This window comes from Symphodus melops, assembly GCF_947650265.1.
Source record: "Symphodus melops genome assembly, chromosome: 16".
Lineage (NCBI taxonomy): Eukaryota > Metazoa > Chordata > Actinopteri > Labriformes > Labridae > Symphodus > Symphodus melops.
The window spans coordinates 5,001-25,000 of NC_136706.1; the positions used below are offsets into that span (position 1 = coordinate 5,001).

Below are 20,000 nucleotides of genomic sequence, written 5' to 3' on the forward strand. Positions count from 1 at the left end.
CTCTTTCTATGCAAACCTGAATACCATGTTTCAGTGTCTGAATACCATGTTTCAGTGTCTGAATACCATGTTTCAGTGTCTGAATACCATGTTTCAGTGTCTGAATATCATGTTTCAGTGTCTGAATACCATGTTTCAGTGTCTGAATACCATGTTTCAGTGTCTGAATACCATGTTTCAGTGTCTGAATACCATGTTTCAGTGTCTGAATACCATGTTTCAGTGTCTGAATATCATGTTTCAGTGTCTGAATACCATGTTTCAGTGTCTGAATACCATGTTTCAGTGTCTGAATACCATGTTTCAGTGTCTGAATACCATGTTTCAGTGTCTGAATACCATGTTTCAGTGTCTACAGACCATGTTTCAGTGTCTGAATACCATGTTTCAGTGTCTGAATACCATGTTTCAGTGTCTGAATACCATGTTTCAGTGTCTGCAGACCATGTTTCAGTGTCTGAATACCATGTTTCAGTGTCTACAGACCATGTTTCAGTGTCTGAATACCATGTTTCAGTGTCTGAATACCATGTTTCAGTGTCTGAATACCATGTTTCAGTGTCTGAATACCATGTTTCAGTGTCTGAATACCATGTTTCAGTGTCTGAATACCATGTTTCAGTGTCTGAATACCATGTTTCAGTGTCTACAGACCATGTTTCAGTGTCTGAATACCATGTTTCAGTGTCTGAATACCATGTTTCAGTGTCTGAATACCATGTTTCAGTGTCTGCAGACCATGTTTCAGTGTCTGAATACCATGTTTCAGTGTCTGCAGACCATGTTTCAGTGTCTGAATACCATGTTTCAGTGTCTGCAGACCATGTTTCAGTGTCTGAATACCATGTTTCAGTGTCTGCAGACCATGTTTCAGGGTCTGTAGACTCTGCAGATCATGTTTCAGGGTCTGTAGACTCTGCAGATCATGTTTCAGGGTCTGTAGACTCTGCAGATCATGTTCCAGTGTCTGCATACTTTAAGAGAGACTCCATGTTCCCGTTAAAGTCGTGTTGTTCTGTTGAAATCTGAAAAAAGGACAAAATAATGTGTAGAAGTTTAGATTTGGAACTCTGCGTCAGAACAAATCTTATTAAATTCCTTATTTTTTATAAAGAAGAGTTTTTAAATGTTTATTCGAAGCAGCAGATGAGATTTTTTTATTGCTGTTTGTTGAAGATGATGAAGCCATATATTTAACATTTAACGTTTATTTGGTGCTCTGCCTCTGCTAATATTAGCGGCTAATGCTTCATTCTCTCGCTGCTGAGTGCAAGACGTTTCAGTTCCAGGTTAGTTTGTGTTCAACAGATTTAATGGACCCAAAGAAAACTCTGTTTGTTCACACTTTAAGGTTTATAAAGTGCCTGTAATCACACACAAAACACTCTGTTTTTAACGCTGCTGATCAGCTGTACATCGTCACTGTAACAGAGATTTATATCAATAAAGTTTTCAGTCAAACTCTTCTGTTCATCATCTCTGTACTCCTGTATCGGCTTCTCTCCACTGGCTCCCGATAAAATCTAGACCACAATTTAAAATCCTTCTTTTCACCTAAAAAGCTCTAAACGGTCAGGCACCATCCTATCTCTCTAATGTCCTACAGGAGGTAGAGTCTGCAGTTATCAGACCTGCTGGTACCTACAGTCTCTAAACTACAGGAGGTAGAGTCTGCAGTTATCAGACCTGCTGGTACCTACAGTCTCTAAACTACAGGAGGTAGAGTCCGCAGTTATCAGACCTGCTGGTACCTACAGTCTCTAAACTACAGGAGGTAGAGTCTGCAGTTATCAGACCTGCTGGTACCTACAGTCTCTAAACTACAGGAGGTAGAGTCTGCAGTTATCAGACCTGCTGGTACCTACAGTCTCTAAACTACAGGAGGTAGAGTCTGCAGTTATCAGACCTGCTGGAACCTACAGTCTCTAAACTACAGGAGGTAGAGTCTGCAGTTATCAGACCTGCTGGTACCTACAGTCTCTAAACTACAGGAGGTAGAGTCTGCAGTTATCAGACCTGCTGGTACCTACAGTCTCTAAATGTACTACAGGAGGTAGAGTCTGCAGTTATCAGACCTGCTGGTACCTACAGTCTCTAAACTACAGGAGGTAGAGTCTGCAGTTATCAGACCTGCTGGTACCTACAGTCTCTAAACTACAGGAGGTAGGGTCTGCAGTTATCAGACCTGCTGGAACCTACAGTCTCTAAACTACAGGAGGTAGAGTCTGCAGTTATCAGACCTGCTGGTACCTACAGTCTCTAAACTACAGGAGGTAGAGTCTGCAGTTATCAGACCTGCTGGTACCTACAGTCTCTAAACTACAGGAGGTAGAGTCTGCAGTTATCAGACCTGCTGGTACCTACAGTCTCTAAATGTACTACAGGAGGTAGAGTCTGCAGTTATCAGACCTGCTGGTACCTACAGTCTCTAAACTACAGGAGGTAGAGTCTGCAGTTATCAGACCTGCTGGTACCTACAGTCTCTAAACTACAGGAGGTAGAGTCTGCAGTTATCAGACCTGCTGGTACCTACAGTCTCTAAATGTACTACAGGAGGTAGAGTCTGCAGTTATCAGACCTGCTGGTACCTACAGTCTCTAAACTACAGGAGGTAGAGTCTGCAGTTATCAGACCTGCTGGTACCTACAGTCTCTAAACTACAGGAGGTAGAGTCTGCAGTTATCAGACCTGCTGGTACCTACAGTCTCTAAACTACAGGAGGTAGAGTCTGCAGTTATCAGACCTGCTGGTACCTACAGTCTCTAAATGTCCTACAGGAGGTAGAGTCTGCAGTTATCAGACCTGCTGGTACCTACAGTCTCTAAACTACAGGAGGTAGAGTCTGCAGTTATCAGACCTGCTGGTACCTACAGTCTCTAAACTACAGGAGGTAGAGTCTGCAGTTATCAGACCTGCTGGTACCTACAGTCTCTAAACTACAGGAGGTAGAGTCTGCAGTTATCAGACCTGCTGGTACCTACAGTCTCTAAATGTCCTACAGGAGGTAGAGTCTGCAGTTATCAGACCTGCTGGTACCTACAGTCTCTAAACTACAGGAGGTAGAGTCTGCAGTTATCAGACCTGCTGGTACCTACAGTCTCTAAACTACAGGAGGTAGAGTCTGCAGTTATCAGACCTGCTGGTACCTACAGTCTCTAAATGTCCTACAGGAGGTAGAGTCTGCAGTTATCAGACCTGCTGCTACCTACAGTCTCTAAATGTACTACAGGAGGTAGAGTCTGCAGTTATCAAACCTGCTGGTACCTACAGTCTCTAAACTACAGGAGGTAGAGTCTGCAGTTATCAGACCTGCTTGTACCTACAGTCTCTAAACTACAGGAGGTAGAGTCTGCAGTTATCAGACCTGCTGGTACCTACAGTCTCTAAATGTCCTACAGGAGGTAGAGTCTGCAGTTATCAGACCTGCTGGTACCTACAGTCTCTAAATGTCCTACAGGAGGTAGAGTCTGCAGTTATCAGACCTGCTGCTACCTACAGTCTCTAAATGTACTACAGGAGGTAGAGTCTGCAGTTATCAGACCTGCTGGTACCTACAGTCTCTAAACTACAGGAGGTAGAGTCTGCAGTTATCAGACCTGCTGGTACCTACAGTCTCTAAACTACAGGTGGTAGAGTCTGCAGTTATCAGACCTGCTGGTACCTACAGTCTCTAAACTACAGGAGGTAGAGTCTGCAGTTATCAGACCTGCTGGTACCTACAGTCTCTAAACTACAGGAGGTAGAGTCTGCAATTATCAGACCTGCTGGTACCTACAGTCTCTAAATGTACTACAGGAGGTAGAGTCTGCAGTTATCAGACCTGCTGGTACCTACAGTCTCTAAACTACAGGTGGTAGAGTCTGCAGTTATCAGACCTGCTTGTACCTACAGTCTCTAAACTACAGGAGGTAGAGTCTGCAGTTATCAGACCTGCTGGTACCTACAGTCTCTAAACTACAGGAGGTAGAGTCTGCAGTTATCAGACCTGCTGGTACCTACAGTCTCTAAACTACAGGAGGTAGAGTCTGCAGTTATCAGACCTGCTGGTACCTACAGTCTCTAAACTACGGGAGGTAGAGTCTGCAGTTATCAGACCTGCTGGTACCTACAGTCTCTAAACTACAGGAGGTAGAGTCTGCAGTTATCAGACCTGCTGGTACCTACAGTCTCTAAACTACAGGAGGTAGAGTCTGCAGTTATCAGACCTGCTGGTACCTACAGTCTCTAAACGACAGGAGGTAGAGTCTGCAGTTATCAGACCTGCTGGTACCTACAGTCTCTAAACTACAGGAGGTAGAGTCTGCAGTTATCAGACCTGCTGGTACCTACAGTCTCTAAATGTACTACAGGAGGTAGAGTCTGCAGTTATCAGACCTGCTGGTACCTACAGTCTCTAAACTACAGGAGGTAGAGTCTGCAGTTATCAGACCTGCTGGTACCTACAGTCTCTAAACTACAGGAGGTAGGGTCTGCAGTTATCAGACCTGCTGGAACCTACAGTCTCTAAACTACAGGAGGTAGAGTCTGCAGTTATCAGACCTGCTGGTACCTACAGTCTCTAAACTACAGGAGGTAGAGTCTGCAGTTATCAGACCTGCTGGTACCTACAGTCTCTAAACTACAGGAGGTAGAGTCTGCAGTTATCAGACCTGCTGGTACCTACAGTCTCTAAACTACAGGAGGTAGAGTCTGCAGTTATCAGACCTGCTGGTACCTACAGTCTCTAAACTACAGGAGGTAGAGTCTGCAGTTATCAGACCTGCTGGTACCTACAGTCTCTAAACTACAGGAGGTAGAGTCTGCAGTTATCAGACCTGCTGGTACCTACAGTCTCTAAATGTCCTACAGGAGGTAGAGTCTGCAGTTATCAGACCTGCTGGTACCTACAGTCTCTAAACTACAGGAGGTAGAGTCTGCAGTTATCAGACCTGCTGGTACCTACAGTCTCTAAACTACAGGAGGTAGAGTCTGCAGTTATCAGACCTGCTGGTACCTACAGTCTCTAAACTACAGGAGGTAGAGTCTGCAGTTATCAGACCTGCTGGTACCTACAGTCTCTAAATGTCCTACAGGAGGTAGAGTCTGCAGTTATCAGACCTGCTGGTACCTACAGTCTCTAAACTACAGGAGGTAGAGTCTGCAGTTATCAGACCTGCTGGTACCTACAGTCTCTAAACTACAGGAGGTAGAGTCTGCAGTTATCAGACCTGCTGGTACCTACAGTCTCTAAATGTCCTACAGGAGGTAGAGTCTGCAGTTATCAGACCTGCTGCTACCTACAGTCTCTAAATGTACTACAGGAGGTAGAGTCTGCAGTTATCAAACCTGCTGGTACCTACAGTCTCTAAACTACAGGAGGTAGAGTCTGCAGTTATCAGACCTGCTTGTACCTACAGTCTCTAAACTACAGGAGGTAGAGTCTGCAGTTATCAGACCTGCTGGTACCTACAGTCTCTAAATGTCCTACAGGAGGTAGAGTCTGCAGTTATCAGACCTGCTGGTACCTACAGTCTCTAAATGTCCTACAGGAGGTAGAGTCTGCAGTTATCAGACCTGCTGCTACCTACAGTCTCTAAATGTACTACAGGAGGTAGAGTCTGCAGTTATCAGACCTGCTGGTACCTACAGTCTCTAAACTACAGGAGGTAGAGTCTGCAGTTATCAGACCTGCTGGTACCTACAGTCTCTAAACTACAGGTGGTAGAGTCTGCAGTTATCAGACCTGCTGGTACCTACAGTCTCTAAACTACAGGAGGTAGAGTCTGCAGTTATCAGACCTGCTGGTACCTACAGTCTCTAAACTACAGGAGGTAGAGTCTGCAATTATCAGACCTGCTGGTACCTACAGTCTCTAAATGTACTACAGGAGGTAGAGTCTGCAGTTATCAGACCTGCTGGTACCTACAGTCTCTAAACTACAGGTGGTAGAGTCTGCAGTTATCAGACCTGCTTGTACCTACAGTCTCTAAACTACAGGAGGTAGAGTCTGCAGTTATCAGACCTGCTGGTACCTACAGTCTCTAAACTACAGGAGGTAGAGTCTGCAGTTATCAGACCTGCTGGTACCTACAGTCTCTAAACTACAGGAGGTAGAGTCTGCAGTTATCAGACCTGCTGGTACCTACAGTCTCTAAACTACGGGAGGTAGAGTCTGCAGTTATCAGACCTGCTGGTACCTACAGTCTCTAAACTACAGGAGGTAGAGTCTGCAGTTATCAGACCTGCTGGTACCTACAGTCTCTAAACTACAGGAGGTAGAGTCTGCAGTTATCAGACCTGCTGGTACCTACAGTCTCTAAACGACAGGAGGTAGAGTCTGCAGTTATCAGACCTGCTGGTACCTACAGTCTCTAAACTACAGGAGGTAGAGTCTGCAGTTATCAGACCTGCTGGTACCTACAGTCTCTAAATGTACTACAGGAGGTAGAGTCTGCAGTTATCAGACCTGCTGGTACCTACAGTCTCTAAACTACAGGAGGTAGAGTCTGCAGTTATCAGACCTGCTGGTACCTACAGTCTCTAAACTACAGGAGGTAGGGTCTGCAGTTATCAGACCTGCTGGAACCTACAGTCTCTAAACTACAGGAGGTAGAGTCTGCAGTTATCAGACCTGCTGGTACCTACAGTCTCTAAACTACAGGAGGTAGAGTCTGCAGTTATCAGACCTGCTGGTACCTACAGTCTCTAAACTACAGGAGGTAGAGTCTGCAGTTATCAGACCTGCTTGTACCTACAGTCTCTAAACTACAGGAGGTAGAGTCTGCAGTTATCAGACCTGCTGGTACCTACAGTCTCTAAATGTCCTACAGGAGGTAGAGTCTGCAGTTATCAGACCTGCTGGTACCTACAGTCTCTAAATGTCCTACAGGAGGTAGAGTCTGCAGTTATCAGACCTGCTGCTACCTACAGTCTCTAAATGTACTACAGGAGGTAGAGTCTGCAGTTATCAGACCTGCTGGTACCTACAGTCTCTAAACTACAGGAGGTAGAGTCTGCAGTTATCAGACCTGCTGGTACCTACAGTCTCTAAACTACAGGTGGTAGAGTCTGCAGTTATCAGACCTGCTGGTACCTACAGTCTCTAAACTACAGGAGGTAGAGTCTGCAGTTATCAGACCTGCTGGTACCTACAGTCTCTAAACTACAGGAGGTAGAGTCTGCAATTATCAGACCTGCTGGTACCTACAGTCTCTAAATGTACTACAGGAGGTAGAGTCTGCAGTTATCAGACCTGCTGGTACCTACAGTCTCTAAACTACAGGTGGTAGAGTCTGCAGTTATCAGACCTGCTTGTACCTACAGTCTCTAAACTACAGGAGGTAGAGTCTGCAGTTATCAGACCTGCTGGTACCTACAGTCTCTAAACTACAGGAGGTAGAGTCTGCAGTTATCAGACCTGCTGGTACCTACAGTCTCTAAACTACAGGAGGTAGAGTCTGCAGTTATCAGACCTGCTGGTACCTACAGTCTCTAAACTACGGGAGGTAGAGTCTGCAGTTATCAGACCTGCTGGTACCTACAGTCTCTAAACTACAGGAGGTAGAGTCTGCAGTTATCAGACCTGCTGGTACCTACAGTCTCTAAACTACAGGAGGTAGAGTCTGCAGTTATCAGACCTGCTGGTACCTACAGTCTCTAAACGACAGGAGGTAGAGTCTGCAGTTATCAGACCTGCTGGTACCTACAGTCTCTAAACTACAGGAGGTAGAGTCTGCAGTTATCAGACCTGCTGGTACCTACAGTCTCTAAATGTACTACAGGAGGTAGAGTCTGCAGTTATCAGACCTGCTGGTACCTACAGTCTCTAAACTACAGGAGGTAGAGTCTGCAGTTATCAGACCTGCTGGTACCTACAGTCTCTAAACTACAGGAGGTAGGGTCTGCAGTTATCAGACCTGCTGGAACCTACAGTCTCTAAACTACAGGAGGTAGAGTCTGCAGTTATCAGACCTGCTGGTACCTACAGTCTCTAAACTACAGGAGGTAGAGTCTGCAGTTATCAGACCTGCTGGTACCTACAGTCTCTAAACTACAGGAGGTAGAGTCTGCAGTTATCAGACCTGCTGGTACCTACAGTCTCTAAACTACAGGAGGTAGAGTCTGCAGTTATCAGACCTGCTGGTACCTACAGTCTCTAAACTACAGGAGGTAGAGTCTGCAGTTATCAGACCTGCTGGTACCTACAGTCTCTAAACTACAGGAGGTAGAGTCTGCAGTTATCAGACCTGCTGGTACCTACAGTCTCTAAATGTCCTACAGGAGGTAGAGTCTGCAGTTATCAGACCTGCTGGTACCTACAGTCTCTAAACTACAGGAGGTAGAGTCTGCAGTTATCAGACCTGCTGGTACCTACAGTCTCTAAACTACAGGAGGTAGAGTCTGCAGTTATCAGACCTGCTGGTACCTACAGTCTCTAAACTACAGGAGGTAGAGTCTGCAGTTATCAGACCTGCTGGTACCTACAGTCTCTAAATGTCCTACAGGAGGTAGAGTCTGCAGTTATCAGACCTGCTGGTACCTACAGTCTCTAAACTACAGGAGGTAGAGTCTGCAGTTATCAGACCTGCTGGTACCTACAGTCTCTAAACTACAGGAGGTAGAGTCTGCAGTTATCAGACCTGCTGGTACCTACAGTCTCTAAATGTCCTACAGGAGGTAGAGTCTGCAGTTATCAGACCTGCTGCTACCTACAGTCTCTAAATGTACTACAGGAGGTAGAGTCTGCAGTTATCAAACCTGCTGGTACCTACAGTCTCTAAACTACAGGAGGTAGAGTCTGCAGTTATCAGACCTGCTTGTACCTACAGTCTCTAAACTACAGGAGGTAGAGTCTGCAGTTATCAGACCTGCTGGTACCTACAGTCTCTAAATGTCCTACAGGAGGTAGAGTCTGCAGTTATCAGACCTGCTGGTACCTACAGTCTCTAAATGTCCTACAGGAGGTAGAGTCTGCAGTTATCAGACCTGCTGCTACCTACAGTCTCTAAATGTACTACAGGAGGTAGAGTCTGCAGTTATCAGACCTGCTGGTACCTACAGTCTCTAAACTACAGGAGGTAGAGTCTGCAGTTATCAGACCTGCTGGTACCTACAGTCTCTAAACTACAGGTGGTAGAGTCTGCAGTTATCAGACCTGCTGGTACCTACAGTCTCTAAACTACAGGAGGTAGAGTCTGCAGTTATCAGACCTGCTGGTACCTACAGTCTCTAAACTACAGGAGGTAGAGTCTGCAATTATCAGACCTGCTGGTACCTACAGTCTCTAAATGTACTACAGGAGGTAGAGTCTGCAGTTATCAGACCTGCTGGTACCTACAGTCTCTAAACTACAGGTGGTAGAGTCTGCAGTTATCAGACCTGCTTGTACCTACAGTCTCTAAACTACAGGAGGTAGAGTCTGCAGTTATCAGACCTGCTGGTACCTACAGTCTCTAAACTACAGGAGGTAGAGTCTGCAGTTATCAGACCTGCTGGTACCTACAGTCTCTAAACTACAGGAGGTAGAGTCTGCAGTTATCAGACCTGCTGGTACCTACAGTCTCTAAACTACGGGAGGTAGAGTCTGCAGTTATCAGACCTGCTGGTACCTACAGTCTCTAAACTACAGGAGGTAGAGTCTGCAGTTATCAGACCTGCTGGTACCTACAGTCTCTAAACTACAGGAGGTAGAGTCTGCAGTTATCAGACCTGCTGGTACCTACAGTCTCTAAACGACAGGAGGTAGAGTCTGCAGTTATCAGACCTGCTGGTACCTACAGTCTCTAAACTACAGGTGGTAGAGTCTGCAGGTATCGGGGCCCCCGGAGCTATGTTGTCAGGGGCTTTATGTCCCCAGTAGGGTCTATGGTGACAGTTCAGACCATCAATGAACCCCGATGAATAAAACAAAAAGGACCAAGACGGTGTCCGGCATGGTGCAGCCAGAGCCCCATCTGGAGCTATGCCTGGGGTTAAGGCCCATAGGAGAGTGCCTGGTGGCCAGGCTCAGCCCAAAAGGGACGACGTGGGCCCGTCCTCCTGTGGACCCACCACCCACAGATGAAACCGTAGGGGTCGGTGCAGTGTGGATTGGGCAGCAGTCAACGACGGGGGCCTCAGCGACCCGGGACATGGAATGTCACCTCACTGGGGGGGGGGGGGGAGCCTGAGCTTGTGCAGGAGGTCGAGAGGTTCTGGCTAGATATATATTTTCAAACGTGTGCTATCTAAAGTATTGAGTCAAATGTTTTCGAGCTTAACGTTATCTGTTTGTGGCTCATTAGTATAATGTAGGCGTGGTCATAGTCATGTCTGTGGGGGAGGGGCCTAATGTAAAAAAATTGGTCATAGTAAATCCTGGAGAGGATGAATAAAAGTTTAATGTTTACATCAATAAAAGTAGAGACATCAGAAAACCCCAGTTCTGTGATCAGTGTATCAGTATATTTAACTCAAACATATCAGTTTATTAGAGTTCTAGTATCCTGCAGGTGGATAATATAACGTCATGTAAACAGACCTGATTTATTCCTTCACGTCACGCGCGCTCTGGCCCCTCCGTACTGCCTAAATATGGGAACATCCTCGCGCAGATTGACTGTGAAAAAAAGTGTGAGCTCGTGCAGCTGCTGCTCCATCCTCCGACCCGTCACACACTCACAGACACCGAGCGGTGCTCCACTCTCCGTCCGGACCAGCAGCCTCTTTCTCCCGCTGTGAGAAGCCCAAAGCCGCGCCACCATGGAGGCCATCAAGAAGAAGATGCAGATGCTGAAGCTGGACAAGGAGAACGCCATAGACCGTGCTGAGCAGGCCGAGGGGGACAAGAAGGGGGCCGAGGACAAGTGCAAACAGGTAAAAACATCAGCCAACACCTGGAGTCATTCAAACATCAGATCCTGAAACTATGAACAGGTGCAGATCCATCAAACAGCGGTGTGCCTGTCTCTTTAAAAAGGTGTTTTATTAACAGGTGCAGATCCATCAAACAGCTGTGTGCCTGTCTCTTTAAAAAGGTGTTTTATTAACAGGTGCAAACTGCTAATCTGCTACGAAGCATCGTTTCTCTGTGAGATTAAAGTTATTTTTGTTCATGACAACAACATTTATAACTTTTTAGGGTATTTAAACATTAAAAACTGTGTTAATGGCTATAATAATAATAATAATAATAATAATAATAATTATTATTATTATTATTATTATTAAATAAAGAGGGGATGAAAAAAGCTGAAGTAAACTCTGAAGGTTTAGATTTTAAAAACCTGCATTATGGATCAGCTGAAGTCTAAAGTGAGACTATAACATCAATATTTTCAATCAAGTCAAATAAATAGTGTAAATCCTGCATAATGCTGTGAACTAGTAGAGATGTTATAACGTGGCATGTTTATTTAAATGTTGAACTGATGATGAACACGAGGAGACGTTCTGCTGAACTTTGACCATAAATAGAGTTCGTGTTGATCTTTGAGACTCCACTTCATCCACAGCTCCACATATCTCAAACACATGGTGTGTGTGTGTGTGTGTGTGTGTGTGTGTGTGTGTGTGTGTGTCTGTGTGTCTGTGATACGCCCCCTCACCAATGATTTACACTCAACATGTTCAAACCCTTTATGACAGAAACAGACTGAACATGGTTCATCAGAATCATAAATAAATAAATTAAAGAATAAAAAGAAGATGAGATTCAGAGTCATCCCCTGACCAATCAGGGCCTAGGGTCATCAGCTCAGGGGGCCCCGATAACTGCAGACTCTACCTCCTGTAGTTTAGAGACTGGAGGTACCAGCGGGTCTGATAACTGCAGACTCTACCTCCTGTAGTTTAGAGACTGGAGGTACCAGCGGGTCTGATAACTGCAGACTCTACCTCCTGTAGTTTAGAGACTGGAGGTACCAGCAGGTCTGATAACTGCAGACTCTACCTCCTGTAGTTTAGAGACTGTAGGTACCAGCGGGTCTGATAACTGCAGACTCTACCTCCTGTAGTTTAGAGACTGGAGGTACCAGCAGGTCTGATAACTGCAGACTCTACCTCCTGTAGCTTAGAGACAGTAGGTACCAGCAGGTCTGATAACTGCAGACTCTACCTCCTGTAGTTTAGAGACTGGAGGTACCAGCGGGTCTGATAACTGCAGACTCTACCTCCTGTAGTTTAGAGACTGTAGGTACCAGCAGGTCTGATAACTGCAGACTCTACCTCCTGTAGTTTAGAGACTGTAGGTACCAGCAGGTCTGATAACTGCAGACTCTACCTCCTGTAGTTTAGAGACTGTAGGTACCAGCAGGTCTGATAACTGCAGACTCTACCTCCTGTAGTTTAGAGACTGGAGGTGCCAGCAGCAGGTCTTTACATAAAGACATGGTGGGGGCCCAGTTGAGAACATAAATGATACCAATGATGTCACATAAACATCACTTTATACAGAGTTAGGGGTTAGAGCTCAGCCTACCCAAGTTAAATTCCTGTAACATGAATATTTAGCTTTTTGAACGGCCAGTTATAAAATACATTTTGCTGCTTTTTTTAAATGTATTTATTTAAGATGTATTTTGGGGCGTTTTACAGCAGAGGAGGGTAGAGTGCAGACCTGACCCCCCTGACTCTCCTCCTGATGCAGACCCGTCCTCCTGACCCCCCTGACTCTCCTCCTGATGCAGACCCGTCCTCCTGACCCCCCTGACTCTCCTCCTGATGCAGACCCATCCTCCTGACCCCCCTGACTCTCCCCCTGATGCAGACCCGTCCTCCTGACCCCCCTGACTCTCCTCCTGATGTAGACCCTCACTATAAAACATGACATAGCTCTTCTAGTCTTAATGTTTTGAACAAAGCAGTTGTCAGCATTACTCACATAGGATGTGCTGTTGTGACACATCCCCCCCCCCTCCCAGGTCTATTTCTGCCCAGCCTTCTCTGAATTGTTGTCACAAAGACAGTCAGGGCTTCAATTCCCTCAGTGTTGTCTGCAGGATCAAGAGGCTATTTGTGACCTGGAGGCCTTAGATGGAGACAGTCGTGAGGCTGCATCATTAACTCTTTTTATAGTCTGCAGCCTGTTGTTCAAATGGAACAACTGAAACCCAACGACTCAAATATACACAGCTATCAGCCAATCAGATCACTGCTGGAGTCACACACCTGGGGGGAAATACAGATTATAGATTACAGCATAAATTATAATGAACATACACCAGGTGAGACAGACACCAGGTGAGACAGACACCAGGTGAGACAGACACCAGGTGAGACATACACCAGGTGAGACATACACCAGGTGAGACAGACACCAGGTGATACAGACACCAGGTGAGACAGACACCAGGTGATACAGACACCAGGTGGGACAGACACCAGGTGATACATACACCAGGTGAGACAGACACCAGGTGAGACAGACACCAGGTGAGACATACACCAGGTGATACAGACACCAGGTGGGACAGACACCAGGTGGGACAGACACCAGGTGATACAGACACCAGGTGAGACATACACCAGGTGATACAGACACCAGGTGAGACATACACCAGGTGATACAGACACCAGGTGAGACAGACACCAGGTGGGACAGACACCAGGTGGGACAGACACCAGGTGATACAGACACCAGGTGAGACAGACACCAGGTGATACAGACACCAGGTGGGACAGACACCAGGTGATACATACACCAGGTGAGACAGACACCAGGTGAGACAGACACCAGGTGAGACATACACCAGGTGATACAGACACCAGGTGATACAGACACCAGGTGAGACATACACCAGGTGAGACAGACACCAGGTGAGACAGACACCAGGTGATACAGACACCAGGTGAGACAGACACCAGGTGAGACATACACCAGGTGATACATACACCAGGTGAGACATACACCAGGTGAGACAGACACCAGGTGATACAGACACCAGGTGGGACAGACACCAGGTGGGACAGACACCAGGTGGGACAGACACCAGGTGATACAGACACCAGGTGGGACAGACACCAGGTGAGACATACACCAGGTGAGACATACACCAGGTGAGACAGACACCAGGTGATACAGACACCAGGTGGGACAGACACCAGGTGATACAGACACCAGGTGGGACAGACACCAGGTGAGACAGACACCAGGTGAGACAGACACCAGGTGGGACAGACACCAGGTGATACAGACACCAGGTGATACAGACACCAGGTGGGACAGACACCAGGTGAGACAGACACCAGGTGGGACAGACACCAGGTGAGACAGACACCAGGTGAGACAGACACCAGGTGAGACAGACACCAGGTGGGACAGACACCAGGTGAGACAGACACCAGGTGGGACAGACACCAGGTGGGACAGACACCAGGTGGGACAGACACCAGGTGGGACAGACACCAGGTGATACAGACACCAGGTGGGACAGACACCAGGTGATACAGACACCAGGTGATACAGACACCAGGTGAGACAGACACCAGGTGGGACAGACACCAGGTGAGACAGACACCAGGTGAGACAGACACCAGGTGATACAGACACCAGGTGGGACAGACACCAGGTGAGACAGACACCAGGTGAGACAGACACCAGGTGATACAGACACCAGGTGGGACAGACACCAGGTGATACAGACACCAGGTGATACAGACACCAGGTGGGACAGACACCAGGTGATACAGACACCAGGTGAGACAGACACCAGGTGATACGGACACCAGGTGATACAGACACCAGGTGGGACAGACACCAGGTGGGACAGACACCAGGTGATACAGACACCAGGTGATACAGACACCAGGTGATACAGACACCAGGTGGGACAGACACCAGGTGGGACAGACACCAGGTGATACAGACACCAGGTGATACAGACACCAGGTGGGACAGACACCAGGTGAGACAGACACCAGGTGGGACAGACACCAGGTGAGACAGACACCAGGTGAGACAGACACCAGGTGAGACAGACTCTTATCTGTCCATTGTTTCCGATGACGCTCGCTTCAGGATGTTGTTAAAGTGAACTTTTTAAAGTTTGAACATTTTATCAGTTTAAGAAGTTTTAATTATTCTTTCTGTTTTGGAACCTGTTCTTGTGTGTGTGTGTGTGTGTGTGTGTGTGTGTGTGTGTGTGTGTGTGTGTGTGTGTAGCTGGAGGAGGAGCTGCTCGGGCTGCAGAAGAAGCTGAAGGGTGTGGAGGACGAGCTCGATAAATACTCGGAGTCTCTGAAGGACGCTCAGGAGAAACTCGAGCAGGCCGAGAAGAAGGCGACAGATGTGAGTAAGGGGCGGGGCCACAGCTCAGGGGCGGGGCCACAGGTCACATCACAGAGAATAACATATATCACCAACACACATCCCAACTAAGACTGACCTGTTGCTAAGCAACCCTACCTTACTAGTAATGTGTCGCTTCGTTTCCATGGTTACCACAGAGCAGCTACTTAGTTTCTGAACATTCACAGTGTTGATCATCGTCTCTTTAACACTAAATAAACACAAATATAGAAGCTTCATCCTAACGTGTGTTTCCTGTTCACGTCCTGAGAGCGTCTGATCTTCAGATGATCTCAGTGATTCTCCGTGTGGATGTTTCACACGGCGTGTCTGCAGGCGTCTCAGCGTTTATGACCATGTTTAGAACAGGAACGCAGGGAGGAGTTGGAATCCGGAGAGGAGTGAGACCTCCAAAGATTTGACCAAACATGGAGAAGGATCCGAGCGAACAACACGTGTTTATGTTTCAGCTGCTCACAGGCGGACAGTTCACCTCAACAAAGACGCCATTTCAACTGCTAAATCAATGGTTACGCCCCCCCCCATGGGCTCCTATTCAATCACATATAGGACTAACGTTGAAATCCGCCATTCAGGCCGTGTTTCATAAAATACATCATTTCATGTTTATTCTTTATGGTTATGAGTTTGATGTTTGACTTTTTATAAAGTTTATTCTAATGAAATAATTATTGAAATAAACACACACACACACACACACACACACACACACACACACACACACACACACACACACACACACACACACACATGCACATATATTCAATATAGGCGTAACATTGAAAACATCTGATATATAAAGTGACACTTAATAAAGAACCATATTCATGATCTGACTCATGAACTCCATTCATTGGGGCTGTAGGTAAACTTTCAAAATAAGACTTTTATCAACAACCACTTTATTTTGAAAGTGTAACCTGAAGAAGCATGTGTTGATTCCGTTGCCATGGACACCCGGAGACACCTGTGAGGTGCAGCAGAGGTGAGTGAGAGTAGTCACGATGGCGGCCTTCACCTCTATAGATGCAGTGAGGAGAAAGATCCAGAGTCTGCAGCAGGTCGCGTTCGAGGCGGAGGATCGAGCCGAGCACGCGCAGGAGGAGGCGGACTACGAGCGGGGGGCCCGGGAGAGGGTAACATACGGAACCCCCCGTGTTTAAATTCTTTATCATGTAGCTGCTGGGGGGTTGATCATCTGCCAATCAGAAATCAGCAAGCAAAAAGCAGCATCGTGATGCCACCTGATATCTCACCTAATGAACCTGATCTGTATCCTGTCAGCTGTTCTCTTTAGACCAATCACAGCTGGAGATTACACATTTTTCATTTAAGGGTTTATTTAATTATATGTGTGTCTGTATGTGCTTGTCTGTGTGTGTGTGTGTGTGTGTGTGTGCGTGTGCGTGTGTGTAGGCCGAGGCTGAGGTGGCATCTCTGAACAGGAGGATCCAGTTGGTGGAGGAGGAGTTGGACCGAGCTCAGGAGCGGTTGGCGACGGCGCTGCAGAAGCTGGAGGAGGCTGAGAAAGCTGCAGACGAGAGCGAGAGGTAAACACACACACCTGAACAGATAACAGAGTTCACCTGCAGGCTGCAGCACACCTGAACAGATAACAGAGTTCACCTGCAGGCTGCAGCACACCTGAACAGAAACAGAGTTCACCTGCAGGCTGCAGCACACCTGAACAGATAACAGAGTTCACCTGCAGGCTGCAGCACACCTGAACAGAAACAGAGTTCACCTGCAGGCTGCAGCACACCTGAACAGAAACAGAGTTCACCTGCAGGCTGCAGCACACCTGAACAGAAACAGAGTTCACCTGCAGGCTGCAGCACACCTGACATGAGTTTGTGTCGTTACCACAAACAGAAAAAGACTAGTGGAAGAACGACTTCCAGACTCTGAAACTTGGACCTTCAGAGCAGCACATGACTGCAGCAACACCTTTAGGTTTTCTGAATACACCTGCAGACTCCTATGTGGAAGCTTATGCTGCATTCAGGTGCTACTCGGATTATCCAGTTCTTGTATTTTCAGTTTGTAAAGTCTGAATGTTGTAAAAATAAAGACAAAGAGCGGGGATCCTGCCTAATAGAAGATCTATGGACATTTCTGTTACAAGTTCAATAATAACAGTAACACAATTACACACAATTACACAAAGTAACACACAGTAACACAATTACACACAGTTACACCCAGTTACACAATTACACACAGTTACACAGATACACACAGTAACACACACAGTAACACAGTAACACACATAGTAACACAATTACACACAGTTACACACACAGTAACACACACAGTAACACACACAGTAACACACACAGTAACACAATTACACACAGTAACACACACACTAACACACACAGTAACACACACAGTAACACAAAGTAACACACAGTAACACACACAGTAACACAATTACACACAGAAACACACACAGTAACACACAGTAACACACAGTAACACAAAGTAACACAAAGTAACACACAGTAACACACACAGTAACACAAAGTAACACACAGTAACACACACAGTAACACAATTACACACAGAAACACACACAGTAACACACAGTAACACAAAGTAACACACAGTAACACACACAGTAACACAATTACACACAGTAACACAAAGTTACACACACAGTAACACACACAGTAACACACAGTAACACACACACAGTAACACACAGTTACACACACAGTAACACACAGTAACACACACAGTAACACAATTACACACAGTAACACAAAGTAACACACAGTAACACACACAGTAACACAATTACACACAGTAACACAAAGTAACACACAGTAACACACACAGTAACACAATTACACACAGTTACACACAGTTACACACACAGTAACACACACAGTAACACACAGTAACACACACACAGTAACACACAGTTACACACACAGTAACACACACAGTAACACACACAGTTACACACAGTTACACACAGTTACACATACACAGTAACACACAGTTACACACAGTAACACACACAGTAACACACACAGTTACACATAGTTACACACAGTTACACACACACAGTAACACACAGTTACACACAGTAACACACACAGTAACACACACAGTAACACACACAGTTACACACAGTAACACACAGTAACACACACACAGTAACACACAGTAACACACACAGTAACACACAGTTACACACAGTAACACACAGTAACACACAGTAACACACAGTTACACACAGTTACACATACACAGTAACACACAGTTACACACAGTAACACACACAGTAACACACACAGTTACACACAGTTACACACACACAGTAACACACAGTTACACACAGTAACACACACAGTAACACACACAGTAACACACAGTTACACACAGTAACACACAGTAACACACACACAGTAACACACAGTAACACACACAGTAACACACAGTTACACACAGTAACACACAGTTACACACAGTAACACACAGTAACACACAGTAACACACAGTTACACACAGTTACACATACACAGTAACACACAGTTACACACAGTAACACACACAGTAACACACACAGTTACACACAGTTACACACACACAGTAACACACAGTTACACACAGTAACACACACAGTAACACACACAGTAACACACAGTTACACACAGTAACACACAGTAACACACACACAGTAACACACAGTAACACACACAGTAACACACAGTTACACACAGTAACACACAGTTACACACAGTAACACACAGTAACACACAGTAACACACAGTAACACACAGTTACACACAGTAACACACACAGTAACACACACACAGTTACACACAGTAACACACAGTTACACACAGTAACACACACAGTAACACACACACAGTTACACACAGTAACACACAGTTACACACAGTAACACACACAGTAACACACACAGTTACACACAGTAACACACAGTAACACACAGTTACACACAGTAACACACAGTTACACACAGTAACACACAGTTACACACAGTAACACACAGTAACACACAGTAACACACAGTTACACACAGTAACACACAGTTACACACAGTAACACACAGTAACACACAGTTACACACAGTAACACACAGTAACACACAGTAACACACAGTTACACACAGTAACACACAGTTACACACAGTAACACACACAGTAACACACACACAGTTACACACAGTAACACACACAGTAACACACACACAGTTACACACAGTAACACACAGTTACACACAGTAACACACACAGTAACACACACAGTAACACACAGTTACACACAGTAACACACACAGTAACACACACACAGTTACACACAGTAACACACACAGTAACACACACACAGTTACACACAGTAACACACACAGTAACACACACACAGTTACACACAGTAACACACAGTTACACACAGTAACACACACACAGTAACACACACAGTAACACACACAGTAACACACAGTTACACACAGTAACACACACAGTAACACACAGTTACACACAGTAACACACACAGTAACACACACACAGTTACACACAGTAACACACACAGTAACACACACACAGTTACACACAGTAACACACAGTTACACACAGTAACACACACAGTAACACACAGTTACACACAGTAACACACACAGTAACACACACACAGTTACACACAGTAACACACACAGTAACACACACACAGTTACACACAGTAACACACACAGTAACAC

At 45.9% G+C, this 20,000-nt stretch overlaps 1 protein-coding gene across 2 annotated transcripts in view; it reads left to right on the forward strand.

The window, feature by feature from the left end:
- The first annotated feature begins 10,568 nt into the window (after positions 1 to 10,568).
- The window catches only part of LOC306836805 (uncharacterized protein), a 27,915-nt gene continuing 18,483 nt past the window's right edge, over positions 10,569 to 20,000 (forward strand). The window contains exons 1-3 of one of the 2 annotated variants that reach the window (XM_079364113.1): positions 10,569 to 10,833; positions 15,119 to 15,244; positions 16,682 to 16,815. In XM_079364113.1, the coding sequence (XP_079220239.1) occupies positions 10,720 to 10,833; positions 15,119 to 15,244; positions 16,682 to 16,815 (374 nt within the window). In that variant the 5' untranslated portion in view covers positions 10,569 to 10,719. The remainder of the gene's footprint in view (positions 10,834 to 15,118; positions 15,245 to 16,681; positions 16,816 to 20,000) is intronic. The other variant, XM_079364112.1, reaches the window with a different exon arrangement.